Source organism: Eurypyga helias, unplaced genomic scaffold (assembly GCF_000690775.1).
Source record: "Eurypyga helias isolate BGI_N326 unplaced genomic scaffold, ASM69077v1 scaffold10329, whole genome shotgun sequence".
Classification (NCBI taxonomy): Eukaryota; Metazoa; Chordata; class Aves; order Eurypygiformes; family Eurypygidae; genus Eurypyga; species Eurypyga helias.
In genome coordinates, this window is record NW_010270104.1 from 1 (window position 1) to 15,003 (window position 15,003).

General features: G+C 37.9%; 1 protein-coding gene across 1 annotated transcript in view; it reads left to right on the forward strand.

Moving 5' to 3' along the window:
* Positions 1-23: 23 nt before the first annotated feature.
* Positions 24-15,003, forward strand: part of LOC104514587 (ankyrin repeat and sterile alpha motif domain-containing protein 1B-like) — a gene marked incomplete at its 3' end in the record, with an annotated part of 69,350 nt that continues 54,370 nt past the window's right edge. Inside the window, exon 1 of the mRNA XM_010158320.1 lies at positions 24-157. Coding sequence (XP_010156622.1) covers positions 24-157 — 134 coding nt within the window. The remainder of the gene's footprint in view (positions 158-15,003) is intronic.

Genomic DNA, 15,003 nt, shown 5'->3' on the forward strand with positions numbered 1-15,003 from the left:
GGGGGGCTGCTTGGTTCCTGACCATGGGGAAGGACCAGGAACTGCTGGAAGCTGCTCGCACTGGGAATGTGGCTCTGGTGGAGAAACTCCTCTCTGGGAGGAAAGGAGGGATCCTGGGCAGTGGATCTGGAGCTATCCCCTTATCCAGCTTACTGAGGTAGGGACACCGTTCCCCGTCAGAGGCTGGGGATATTAACCTCTTCTTCCCTATCATCATCATCATCGCCCCTCTCATCTTCATTCCCATTCCTGCATCCTTCATAGTAACAATAAATGGCTCACTCTCGCCAAGTACAAGTGTGCCTGTGTTTAAAGTCACAGGCGGTCATTTTATTAACGTGGTGGTGCTGAACTGCCTGCCTTCAATGCGTCAGTAGGGTACTTGTTCATTCTGTTACTAGCTGTGGTGCAGAACTTACATTCCCATGGCTGGGCTAATACGCACAATATACTAATTATTCACCCTTTAATATTTCACCTTCAAATCGCTACTTTTTAATCACAGGTGGAAGTGTTAATCACAGGCAAGGCTTTGTATTGTGGTATCCTGTGTAAAAGCCATCGACTGACCCCATACCCTCACCCACGGTTGCTACCCTCACTTGCAGAAGAAACTGGGCATGCCATAGTAATGAGCCTACAAAACAAAGAAAGGGACTCTTTTTTTACGAGAGATCATCGAGGCAGAGGAAGTGCAAAACTTACAGAGCAGGTTAGGTAAGAGCAGCATTGCTTCCAAAGTACCTGGATTAAGTGGAGTGAAATTGGGTTACTGGCCGTGTTGGCTAAAAGGACTTAACTTTAGTCATTAGTCATATCTCGGGTGACCTACAGCATGGCTTTGATACTGTTTCCGTGTGCTCTTAAGGGCATTATGGGAAGCATTTGTGACATTTGACAGTGTTCAAACAAGAGAAGGTCTGCAGCACACAGTCCTGTGCTCAGTACTACACTAGGCAGAGCAAAAGGAGACAGAATGAATGGAAACAGTGTTGACCTAGAACTTGAATTCGTTGTTGTTTGGGTTGGTTGGTTGGTTTGTGTGGTGTTTGGTTTTTTGTTTTTGTTTTTGTTTTCCCTGTTTAGAAAGAAAAGGCCTAGAGAAATGGAAAATGCTTAAATGAAAATATATTTGTTAAGTCTTGTTATTTTAAAGCTGGGTTTGGGGCTTTTAACAGCAACAGTTCAAATATTCATAGTTTATCAAAGTTCTACGGTGCCCCCATTCAATTAGGTATTGCACTATTGTTTAATTACTAGCCCATTCACCAAAATCAAAACACACTGTGCTTGCTTTTTGTGCTGTATTGGAATAGGCTGCTTAGCAAGGAGTATGCCAGATTTTCAATGGATTTTAAAATAGGAGTCTTCCTAAAATGTGATACCCATTTTTTTGTAAGTACAGAAGTAAGTTCACTTCAGTACAATGACAGGCCATTTATAACCCAGTTCTACTGCATGATTTGTGTAGTGACTTTCTTCAGGGCTAGTGTCTGTGCTGTATTCTTGCAGTTTGTTTCACGTTGTACATCATAAGTTCTGTATATCCAGAGGGAGTGTATTTGCCTGTGTTTTTCTTTTCTGTTAAAACAGTAGTGTTTTGCTTTGTGTATCTGAATGCTGACCATGTGTTTTGTATATACAGAACGGTCGTGACAGTCATTGTTTGTTACTCAGAATTTAAATATTGTAGGTTTTAAACTCAACCATGGGTTTTGTTTGGTTGGTTGGTTTTGGTTTGTTTGTTTTTATTTCCTGGAAAGTACACTTTATCTTAAAGAGAAGTAAAGCAAGGTAAAACATGTACTGTTTTATTTATGATATTTCTCACTAATGTTATAAAGAATGTCTGTGGCTTCTGCAAACGTAATTTCAAAATATAAAAGTACAAATTTAGCATACAGCTGCTAACATATTTCTAATTTTAAGCAAGTTATTTGCATATATTTAAAAATAATTCAATAATAGATTGATGCATAAACATTCACAATCTAACACACTATTGAATATAAATCTTTTTAGAAGGAATCGTATTAGTTTCATTGACTTCACCAGGAATGCTCGAAGTAGTTGTCACTATGTGTTATAGAAAGTGTTTTCAAGAAAGAATTATATTTGCTGGGTATTTTAACATACCATTTTTAGGAACAGTTGCATGATCTAACTGATGCCAGGAAGTATAGGTTAAGTCTAGAATGGCTTGCAAGATTAAGGTTGGATCTATCTTGGTACAGATCACAAGGAAATAAAAGAAGGTACGGAAGGATGTCATACTAACATCTTGATCCTGTCTAGGACATCAGCACTTACTGAAAATGGCAAAGTTGTAGAAGAGGTGTAATTGTACGGTGTAAAAGTTTGAATTTGAGGTTGGCATTGTCCGAAGACATTTGCAATAGAAAACCAAGTGAAGTAGCTTACTAGTAGAGCTATGCTAGTACTTTTTTGCATACAGTTTAATAGACTAAAAACTGCTTTTGAAAGGTACAGTAAGAAGAAAGTAACAGAAAATAAAAGGAACTTTTTTTTTTCTGTTTATAGAATCTTTAGGATACATAACTCCTGGTGTTTCGTTCATCATAATTATTGCTCAATTCTTAAAATGGTGCCCCAGAACTGTACCTGTCCTATTCTGGTGAGAAAGGTCCATGTTGCTGTTTCTTTCTCCTTTTGGCAGTGCTCTTCCTAGCATTAGGTTGGAAAAGTCCAAGACTTCAGCATAAACTAATGCTGTGCCTGATATGTACGTCTAAGTAGCAGTACACTTTCCATTTGGATTTCTTCTAACTGATGGAGAAAACTCGGTTTATATGTGTGAACCTTCCATAGCTTGATGCCTTTTTTTGTGGATATTGGCTTTGCAGTAATTATGTACCTTCTAAATGAAGTTTAATATTCGTGAATTGACAAATGCACATCGATTGTTATCTGAAACAAGGAACAAACTATCTGAGCTCTGATGTCCCATTTACATTTTTATAACAATCTTTTTTCTGACTGTTAGTGTATTTTATGGCACTTGGGGGAAGAATAGGGCAAGCCTTTGTATGGTTGTTTTATAGTTGAAGCTATTAATTGATGCTGACTGCAGAGTAAATTATCTGATTTTTGAAGGGCTGACTTATAATTCATTGTATTAGATGATGACAACAGTTCAGGAAAACACTGTTCCGGAAGGCTATTTGTCACACATATAAATATATGAATGAATTCCTGTGGGGATCTAAACACATGCTTAAAGCAGAGTATGCGCAAAGTGCATAAAAATGATAATGCTTAATTAAGAGGTCATGTGCCCCCAGATATCTGTAATAGATGCTGTGTAAGATCGCATGCCCAAATGGATTCATCTAAAGCCATGACGACAAATCAGTGATGTTTGTGTGGACCGTATGACTTGTTTCAGTTCAGGAGAAGCTTTGAAAGGCTCTGACTCGGTTTGTTGCCCTCAGTCTCCGTACTTTGCTCTGGAATGTGAAGATGTTTGCGGGAATGTAAAGATGTTGGTGGATATACTGCGGGTGAAGTCCTCAGGTGCAAAAGTTAGCATTAGGCATTGCAACATACTAGAGCAAGAATAGTACTCAGTAAACACCTGGCATTGAGTAATGTAGTTGCTTAAACCTGGATATTTAGCGGCATTTCAGATGCCCCTGAGTTTCTGAGGCACCTGCAGGGGCTGATGGACTTTAATAAAGGACCGTGACCTGTGGAGATACATCTAAATTCCAGGTGGAATACACTAGGCCATCTAAAGCTGTGTTACACCTGTGTGTTGGCTACAGGCTCCAACCCAAAGCATTAGTGCAGGGCTGGGGTCTGCTCTTTTACACTGAAACAAGGATATTTTGAGACACTTCAGAAAACATTCAGTATTTAGAAGACCAAAGTGTACAGGAAGTTTCTTTTCTCTGTAAAGTGTTTCTAACAAAACCGGTGTTTTTCATTTACTGAAGCTGATTGGCTGTAGATACATAAGTTGTTATTGACCAACCAGTTTTTCATTATTGGATAGAGACAGGCTTTGTTTCTTTCAAAGTGTTTCAGGAAAAAGAACTTTGAAGGTTTTGATATATCCCAGAGACCTTATATCATTTTGCCATGTGCAGTCACGTGCATGCCTTTTTGCCCTACAAATACGTTACAACCTAAAGAAAAATGGATATTTCTTCATTAAATGCTATTTTTAAGTTTGTTTAAACTTTACATATTAAAAGAGCTTTTGATTTTTAACAGGACTGTGGGACAACCTATGAATTAATGTGAACTGGCACAGAGTAGCAGGGAAGAGTGAGCAGGCCCCTTCTTCCTCTTTGTTGGCTACTGCCATTACACAGCATGGGAAGGCGGAGCAGCCTGCACGGAGCTGGTTTTTTCCCCTTCTACACTTGGCAGACTGTGGCAGGGAATGGCTCCATTCTTTGCTTACCCTTACTTTGCACAGCTACGCCATGTATAGGCCTGGCTCAAGATATTTCTCCTCCAAAGTATAAGAAACCCAGCAAGCAGATTGTCAGTCTGCGAGTTGCAATCTGTTTCCTCATCTGTTTCTCAGAGCAGTGTCTTGCTTGCAGCACAGCCACAGTTTAGCCTGATGGCCTCAGTGCACGCTGAGAACCGCAGAAATCTACTTCTGTCCTTGTCAGAACCCTGTGATTCATTGAGCTTCCAGTGCAAAATCAGATCACACTCAGATATGGCTTGTAGAGCAGAAAGTATTTAAAATACACTTTATGAAGCTTTAATTAGAATTTTAACATAGTTATTTTCATGTTATAATTTAAATAACAAACGCATCACCTTATCAACAAAAATAAAGGCACTAGGTCTGTTTTTCATTACAAATAGCATTGTTTAAAGTAAAAGAAACCTTCTTAGGTTGATTTTGTAAAGAGATTGTATTTATACACGGCTTGCAGTAGCAGGGGTTTGGGCTCACCTACTTCTGAGGTCACTTGTTTTTACATTAGAAGGTATTTATTTCAGACAACCATCGTAGATAATAAAATGGCAACTATTTGTTATATAGAGGTCAGTGGGGCATCCAGTTAGCCTATGCTTATTTCTAATTTTAGTTACACTGCTTTTAATTAATACATGGAATTTTTTTGTACGGATGTCCCAAGCAGAGACCAGCATTCCCAGATTCCCTAATTACCTTCTTTATCCTGTTAGAGTAGGAAAATTAAGTTTTTTGGGGACATATTTAATTTTTCTTCCATTTGTCTTTCAGTGTGAAGCGCAAATTAATGGTCACTGCCACACTTAGTTTATATTGTTTGGTATTAGTGGTAGTTGATTGCTGCCTTGATTCTGCATCGTTGCCCTTTCCAATGTATGAGCTTCTCTCAAAACTTGCCCTTCATTTTTTTATTTTCTACCTTTCTTAGACTTATTTTTATTTCTGATAAGTGCTCTCAATCAAGGTTTAGACAAAATTTTATCTATGTAATTCCTTAGTTTTCCTCACAACTTTGAAACATTTAAAATATGTAAAAGTAGCGATATGGTCAGTATCTAGGACATCTGGTCAAAATCTCATTGTTAAGGACAAGGCAACTCACAAAGTTTCTGTGATAAATCTTCCCTAGGAGCTCAGTGTGATGATCCTGGATTCCCAGCTCTGTAGTTAATCTATATGGGTAAACTGCTCACTTCTCTTTACTCCAGATCTTGTTTTCTGAGTATTGTTGAAGTGTACATTCTATTAATTTTCTAAAATGTTACACGAAATGCAAAAAAATGACCAGCAAGAACTGTAGAGGTACCGAGGTCGTATTATCTACCCATAGATAGGATCGAGATATCAGATGTAGCAGTACTGGGAGGACTGATGGAGTTTACGATGGTGTCAGGAAGACTAATAGCAGGAATTTTACAAACATGTTAAGGAGAAGGTAAGGAAAAACGCCAGGAAGTTGTGTTTGTAACTTAATAGAATTCTTAGCCACTGGATGGCTAGTTTATAACTCTGCAGAGTACCGTATAAATGCATTTTGATCACCATCTTGTTTTCCCTCATCTGACATTGATGATTTTAGTATTTTGGTAACTCAATAGAATTAATGCTGGTTTATACATTTTTAAAATTGATATATGACATCGCTGCTTTTAAGTAGTAGTGTTATGGCAGAACTAAGAGGGTAAATAAATGAAATAAAATGAAGAATGATGTAATCTGAAAGGGCTGCTATCTTGTGACTTGTCAAGTTTGGAAATACTATGATGAGCAAATACAGATGCTTTAAAACAGCATTTTCCCAGTCACTGCACTAGTGACCAAGAAGAGCATGTGTTCAATTATAGCAGAAGAGCATAGTGTTCAAGCCCAGGCTGGATGAGGCTCTGAGCAACCTGGTCTAGTGGAAGGTGTCCCTGCCCATGGCAGTGGGGTTGGAACTCGATGGACTGTAAGGTCCCTTCCAACCCACACCATCCTGTGATTCTATGAGCAGAGCATGACTTTGTTTCTAAAAATCTACAGGTAGATTCTTCTATTGGCCTCAGTTTTGGTTCGTATGGGTATTCATGGATGAGCTATTAAGGAGATGTGTGTAGCTCTAGATGATTTTTTTATTGCCCTCACATAGGCAGTAGTTGAAGCATCCTATAAACTGCTTTAATTTATGATACTGGTATATAATCCCTAAGGGTAATACAGTGCAGAGTGCAGTTACTCTCCCTTTCCTTCAGCAAGCGTAGCCTACTTGCTTCTGCTGGCCACTTCCAATCAGAGTACACATTCTAATCCTTTTTATTACTTCAAGGTAAAATATTTTGACAACTTTTAATGTTAAATGTGTAAGGCATAATAAGCAATGTTAATTCCTGCCTACTGATATGACATTTTCATGTACATGGATCCTTTTGGGAAGTAGGGAATACATTTTGTTTGAACTTTATAGCCTTTATGGGAAGACTTTTATTACTTTTTAATTACTTCTTCCTGATGACAGTATTTTCAGTATGTTCATTTTGCATTTAAGAAGTGATATAACAACTCTTCTGTACTTAATTTAACATCTATGAATTTCTAATAATGTACATGTATCTAATATAAGATAGGTTCTGTGAGATTTAATTCCATGAGGTTGTGCTTTTATTAAAAACATTTTACACTGTTTCCCATTTATTGCACATATGTGCAATAATGCTAAAAAATGCTAAAATGGTAGAAGAAATGCTAAAATGGTAGAAGAAATGCTAAAATGGTAGAAGAAATGCTAAAAAATGACATCTTGAGTGCAATTTTGTTCTAATTTAAAACACCCAGTGGTAGCTATGTTTCTATAGGTGTTGATGTCTGTGTTAGGTGTCTAAGTTTCCATTATAGCCAACAGAGATCTAGTCAATACAGTTAGGGAACATACACAGTGATGCAGCTCACCCCAAAATAGTATATTGAATGATTTTATTTCAGACTGAAAAGGAAAACAATTCTAATTGAAGGTATATATAGAATATATATATAAATTACTACTTAAATAGCTAGGTTAAAACTAAATTTGTGAGGAATTTCTCTCCTTCCATATCTTTTAGCTGATTTGGATCAGTTCAGAAGTAGTAGGCATTAGATACAGATCAGATAATAGATCAATAGATTACCTGGTCGAGAGGCAGAATTCTGGATGGTATTAGAGATCATATGAAAAATACATAAATGCATGATGTTTATTACAAATGCACCAAGTGTGCAAGAATGTAATTAGTGCAAGAGTGTTACTGTGGGATGACTGTTATCTTTGGAAGACCATGTCAAACATGGGAAGTGTCTGATGGCTGAAAAGAAAATGTCATGCCCATCTTCAGAAAGGGTAAGAGGTAGGTTCTGGGATCACCAGGCTCATCAGTCTAACCTAAGTCCCAGGCAAAGTTACAGAGCATTATCCTCATGGAATTAACTTCAAGGCACACTAAGGACATAAACATGATTGAGAGCAACCGGCATGGATTTACCAAACTCAAATCATGCCTGAGCAACCTTAATTGCTTTCTACAATGAGATATCTGCCTCTGTGGGCAAGAGGAGAATGCTGTTCAACTTTCCTTTAGGGCAGCCTCTTTCAGTCAGAATGGAGAGCTGTGGACTGAATAAGAGGGTGATAAAATGGGTGGAAGCTTGGCTGGACTGCATGTATCTGAGGGTTGTGATCAACAGTACAAAATCCAACTGTTAGTGTCTACTAGAGGGTTTCCTCGGGATTCCAGGGCCAGTATTGATTGCAATATATCAAGTATAGCAGGTTTGTTGATGATACCAAATTGGGGAGACACAATTCATATGAAGAAATGCTATTAAGAGGGGCCTGGACAGGCTGGAGAAATGGACTGATTGGAGCCAACACCAATGTGAAGTTTCAGCTGGGAGTGAATAACCTCTTGCACCACAACAGGCTCTTATGCTGGAGTTGGACAGTTTTTTTGCGTTTTCCTCCTTTTTCTGTAATGACTTATTAGTCATCACAAAAATACCAATATCACATTTATTCTTTGAGTTTATGCTTTAGTAACTTATTTCGCCTGTAAGAATGATGTGATGGGTGTGTGGATTTTTTCCTAACCCTTCATAGCCTAAACAAGTGCTGAAATAAGTTAAGTTGTTAAGTATTCATGTTGTCACAGTATGAGAAGTGTTCAGGAAATAGATGCCCTTTAAAGAAGGTAAAAAAGAGAAGAGTTTTATAAATTTGAATTAGGAATATCTTCTGAATAGGTCTTTTCCCTCTGCATATTGCCTGAATTTCAAACCTTTGTGACGTAACTTTCTAGTGTGTTTGTTACTGATGGTTCTGAGAGTTAACTGTGTGTTTAATGACTTCCATGTTTACTTGCTGACTGGTCACGGTCATTGTTTTCTATTTTTAGATGCAACTAGATAAGAGTAGTGAATCTGTGTATCTAGGTTATTTTTACAGATAAACACCCCCAAACACATTAATATTAGCAGATTGACACCAGAATCTCAATTATGTCATTGGTAAGGTTTCCTAAAAAACATAATTTACACTTATTTTTAGTTTTCAATTTTCTTGAGCAATTATTTATCCATTTCCATATCCTCCTTGTCATCTGTATAGCTAATTTGTCAGATTATGCTCATAAGTAATTTGCAATCACTCTGCTTCCTGTTTTGTGCACATTTATTGCAAAGCAGTATCTTGCATAACCAAGTGGTCTAATGATCTGCCAGGGATCTTCTCACATAATGTGCACAAGCAACATTTCAGAGAACCAAATATACCAAATGTAGAAATACAGCATATGGTATATCGTGTATCTATATGTTACAAATCTGTTGTTTGCCTATCGCCATAGTTAAATCCATCCCCTCTATTTTTAATTTCATGTAGACTACCCAAGTTTTGATTTCAGAAGGAGTCATGACATAAGCAGAAAATGAAGCCTTGAAAAGAATGGAATAGGCATGTGTTCTGGGTGAGGAGATGTGGCTGCAAAACAGGTGGAGGGGGAGAGACCTGAATAGGGGTATTTGGAGTGCTTTGGCAAGCAGGCTGTATATAAAAATCTGAAAAGACTGGAATGCTGGAAATGATTGGTAAAGGAAATGGGTATAAGAATCAAGACTGGGAATAAGAACTGAGATTGGTTGACTGTTGAGATTATTGCTGGTGAGCAGAAGAGGCAAGTTTAGGAGACAAGATACAAGGAACACGGCAAAAATGTTACATTCAGCAGAATAAAGAGGGAATGTATATCCACTGAAATACAGTTTTCATTCAAAGCCTGACATTTTTATATTTCCTTGCTATAACAAATATTTGTGAAATGCATTTGCAAACTGCCTCATTTTCTTTTAGTGCTAAAATAGACAGTCGGTAATAAAGTGCCATTGGTCATTCCATTAGTTTAAGTGCAAGACGTTGTGATGGATATAGAGATCCTAAATAATTTCTTAAAATTTTGCCAAGATGACACCCCATGGTGAAATTTCTGGAGTTTTAGTTTGCATTTTTATTAAAGGTAAAAATAAGTTTGCCAGTGCTGGTTTTATTTAGCTGCCTGAATAGATGTATTATATTTTTTTAATGACACAGTCCTGTGGTCTTTTCTTTGACAAGGTCCTTACCTCAGTTGTGGCCCAGGATAGACAGTGCTCATTGAAGAGCAGTTATTCAATACTTTTTATTCTTACTATTCAACATTTAGCCCTGGGCCTTATTTACTGCACACAATTCAAACTCTTCTCTAGAAGAAGAATGATTAATTTTTCTCCTGGGCTTTTAGGTGGTGTTTTTCACTATTGTATTTGGCTGTTCCACAACATTAATGAGTTTATTGCTGCAGTACCTCTGTGACTGTGTAAGGGTATTAATATCTGCAGTTCTCAAATGTCAACTGAAGCAGTTAGGCTGTGGTGAGAAGTATCTGCTGACTTGTTGTTTCTAAGTGTTTCTAAGAATGAGCTATTTTTTCATGCTATTAATATAATTAGTGTAAAAACATAGGAATGGCTCTTTTTGGGCAGAATACAGGTCTGTCTGGCCAAGCACTCTTCTCCACTGGAGACTGGGAGTTAAGAGGCAGCTCTTAGAAGGATATAGTGGCAAAGCAAGCATATAGTAAGTAATACTTCCTCCAGTGTACTCTCACAACTTCTGTGCTTTCTGAGAGATGTATTGTCTTTATATTTTATAGCTCCACTGGATTTTTCTTCCATGCATTTGTTCAGTTGGTCTTTGAAGCAATGCACATTTTTAGTATTCATAGCATCTTACAGCAAGGGTTTCCCATCTTAATGAAACATTCTTTGAAGAACATTCTCTATAAATTAAGTAGAATTTTATGTGGTCAAATGTATGAAGGTCTGTTCAGAGGTTTGTGTCTGGAGTACAGGCATGGATAGAGTCCAGTTCTGTAGTGCAACATTAAACTGCTGTTCCTGTTTTTAACTTGTTTCATTGATTTAGTAAATACCAACACATCTTTTAATACATTTGCTTTTCAGAAAGAAAAGATTTCTTATTCAGTCATCCCCATTATAGACCATAGGCCTTTAACTGTTCCATGGTTAGCATTCATTGCACAGGGAAAAATAATATGGCTAATACATATGTGTAAGCAGGGTGACCTAGCGCCAGCACTTTAATCCTTCCCTTTGCAACCTCAATATTTTTTGATGAACTTTTCTGTATCTATTTATTTATGTGTATATATATATATTTCCATGGAGGGGAAATTCAACTGAAAAATGTATTTCTTTTGAGAATGTAGATGTAGACTACTAGTGTGGTGGTGAACAGAACATAATGAATTTGGAGATGCCTCTATTAATTTACAAGAAATACAACTCCTGATGTGTATCCAATATCATAATAATGATGTGGAATTAGAGGTGCTAAAGAGTATATGTATATTTTTTTGTTTTCTTCCCCTTTTCTGATAAGAATTGATAAGCATTGTATTACCTGAAATAGCAAAGGTTAGTCAAGGAAAATGAAACTTTAATTGTTGAAAATAGTTTGTGAAGATGGAAATGAAACAGCTACATGTAGGGGAAGTATGTTACTTTCCTCTCTTTATTGGTGGAAAACAGTTATTGAGGAAAGAGCAAGGTCATTTCTCAGTGATTAAATATTACCTCTTATATGTCATGCCCTAGAAATATAGTTTGAGGCATATATGGGATGTGTTTCATTTCCCCATTTAAACTGGAGATTCAGAGTTAATGAATTACATCAGAGGTAAGCTTTACAATAGATGAACCCAGTCGTTGCCACTGTTACTTGCCACATTGGTACTGCTTAGCCAAAAAAGAGAGAAACCAGTACTCAGCTTCCATGTCTCTCTCATTCAGGCAAGAATAAATTAAAGAAAGGTAAAATGGAAAGTTCATTATACAATTGCAGGCCCAAGATTCTGACATAATGGCAGTGTTTGAGGACACACCCATCCCTTATGATCTGAAGGAGAAAGAGTATTACTACTTGTGACTGTGACACTATTGTGATACTAGTTGTGTGCACTTTGTTAATTATGGTGAAGATTATCATAAATGCAACCAAGAAGTGGGGATTTGGAATCAGATGCAGATTTTGCAGAAAATCCTAGAGAACCAATGAGAGATACTCAGAATGATGCCATTGTCTGATCTCTTCTAAATCCCAAGAAACTCATCTTGGGGAGCAGGTTCAGGCTTGGGTGATTATTTCACCTCTATTCTGCTCTTTTGAGACCTCACATGGAGTCCTGTGTGCAGCTGTGGAGCCCCCAACTTAATAAGGATATAGACTGGTTGGAATGAGTTCAGAGGAGGCCACGCAGATGCTCCGAGGGCTGGAGCACCTCTGCGATGGGGACAGGCTGAGAGAGTTGGGCTTGTTCAGCCGGGAGAAGAGAAGGCTCGGGGGAGACCTTACAGCCCCTTCCAGTGCCTGAAGGGGCTGACAAGGAAGCTAGTGGGGACTTTTTACAAGAGCCTGTAGTGACAGGACAAGGGGTAACGGGTTTAAATTGAAAGTGGGGAGGGTTAGATTAGATATCAGGAAGAAGTTCTTCCCGGAGAGGGTGGTGAGGCACTGGAACAGGTCGCCCAGAGAAGCTGTGGAAGCCCCATCCCTGGAAGGGTTCAAGGCCAGGCTGGATGAGGCTTGGAGCAGCCTGGTCTAGTGGAAGGTGTCCCTGCCCATGGCAGGGGGGTTGGAACTAGATGGTCTTTAAGGTCCCTTCCAACCCAAACCATTCTGTGATTCTATGACCAGTTGCATTCAGAGGTGGAGTATTGAAACAAAGGGAGTGGAGTCATGAGAAATGCAGTAACATCCAGAACCTCACAAGCTAGGAGTCCTTTTCTTTCCACTCATTATGTTCTAGATCACGTATGTATATTATTTAAATAAATACACTGCTCGAAAGGCAAATTTCCTTTGAGGAGATGGGAGCACAGACTTAAAAAACACCCACCTCAATGCTTTCTTCAATTCAGGGGTTAAAGTAGCAAATGTTTCGTAGGGTTAAAGTTCCAGATGTTTGGTCAGGTGATCTATATGTGTATTTTACACGTCCTTCTACATCTAACAAGTCATTGCTTAATGAGTTGTCCCTAAAGAACTGCAGTTTAGTTTGAGATATTTGCTTCTCCACTCCAAGTGTTCAGAGTGCCAAAATCTTCATATTAAGATGGAAGTATGTTGCACTAGATTTGAAAATATTGCAATCTTTTCCTTTTTTAAAAATTAAATATATCTTTTAAATAAAGATAATAGTTTAAAACAAGTACATTTTTGCTGAAACAAAAGATCTGGTAATTTATATGTATTTGCTCACAGCTACAAAACACAAAAAAGGGTTGGATTTCAGAAATACTTCTAAGGCATTAACTTGTGATGAAAAAAAATACTCAGCCATGCTGAAATAAGAACATTTTCTTTTCATCCTGTATTTTCCCTTATTGAATCTATCTCATATAATCAGAAGAAGAATCTTTGGCTGGTATTGCTTACTGACTTAAACTAGACCAGTGACTTCTTCAGTCAGTGTTTTTTAAAACTGTTTCTCACACAATACTAGATTCTCATCTCAGGGTTAAAAAAATTGAACCAGTTTGTGATGTAGTGTTTTAACAATGATAGATACTCAAATTCTTGATTTTTCTGTTGGTGAGTGTTGTATAATGGAAAAATAAGCTTATTTTTAGTTTTCAAAACATACTTGGAGTTGACTGTAAACATATGGTCTCTTGACTCTTTTGATCAAACTTGAGGGTATACAGGAACTCTGAGACCTAGACCCTTAGCGGCAGTTATGACAAGGTATCCTTGCCACAAGAATCATCTGAGTACTCCAAAACTGTGTAAGAGGTACACGGTTACAAATGTCAGAAAATGAGTAGCAGCAACAGAAATCTTTTGATGTGTTTCCAATGCATAAATAGTTTTTGCCACAAAATGAACATTTGCTTCTCCTCTTCGTGCTTCAAAGCTCACCTGGTTGCAACAGGGCACAGACTCAGGAAATATGTTTTGAGAAAAGCAAGTGAGGTTGCTAAGAAATGTCTGCTTTTTAAACAGCCAAGGGAGCATCCTCTCTGTTAGGCTGTCTACTTCAGTAGACAACCTCCAGGGAATAAATCAGCTAATTGTGATAGTGGTAAGAGACAAGTGGATCTTTCTTTCCCTTTCCTCAGTAACTAAATATTGTTTTCACAGAATTTTTTCTCCTCATAATCCCTCTTTTTCCCAGTATAACTGTGTTTCTCCCCTTCCTTTCTTTCACTGTGATACCCATCTGGAAAAGGGGGAAAAAAGTTAGGAAGTGAAGAATCCTGAAGTTCATAATGCCAACCTTGCAAAAGAGGACTTTGCTGCAGATACTCACCACTGGGCCAGGGAGCCCAGTATGAAAAAAATGAAGATCTAAATTAATGCTTTTGGAGAATGCAGAAGGCTCTAGATTTGACAATGGCATGGAAAAATTGAGTGTAATCAGGCAGAAGTTATAGGGCATCTTGAAAGAACAGACAGAGTGCTCGGCAAAAGTGATAACATCAGGGATACAAGGTTAATTTTGGAAGTAGGACATGATAACTTCCTGGACAAAGATGTAGAGATCCGCTTTCAGAACCTTCCTCAAAGACTGATGAAAACTAAGAAGTGGCAAATAAATTTATTTAGAGTGACAAGAAAATACACGAGTGGTTGGATGTTGTCTGGTCTTTGCCCAACAGACCTGTGGCACTTGTGAATGTATCTGCCTTGGGAAAATGCCCAAACCAAAACCACCAGCTCTGAAAAAAAGGCAGAAAGAAGAAGCTGAGTCTCTTTGTGGTATTTCTGTTTAAATGTGTTCTTGGGTTAAAAAAACTCAGGAGAGAATGAGACAGCAAGCCTCAGGATTACTTTTTAAAGGATGGAGCCAGTGTGTCTAGACCTGTTTGGAAGGAAGTATACTACTTTGGCTTGTCTTCAATTCATAGTAGCTAATTACCCAAATCTCCTTTGAAAATATAACTTTCTTAAATGACTCAAGATGTCACCATTTCTGGGT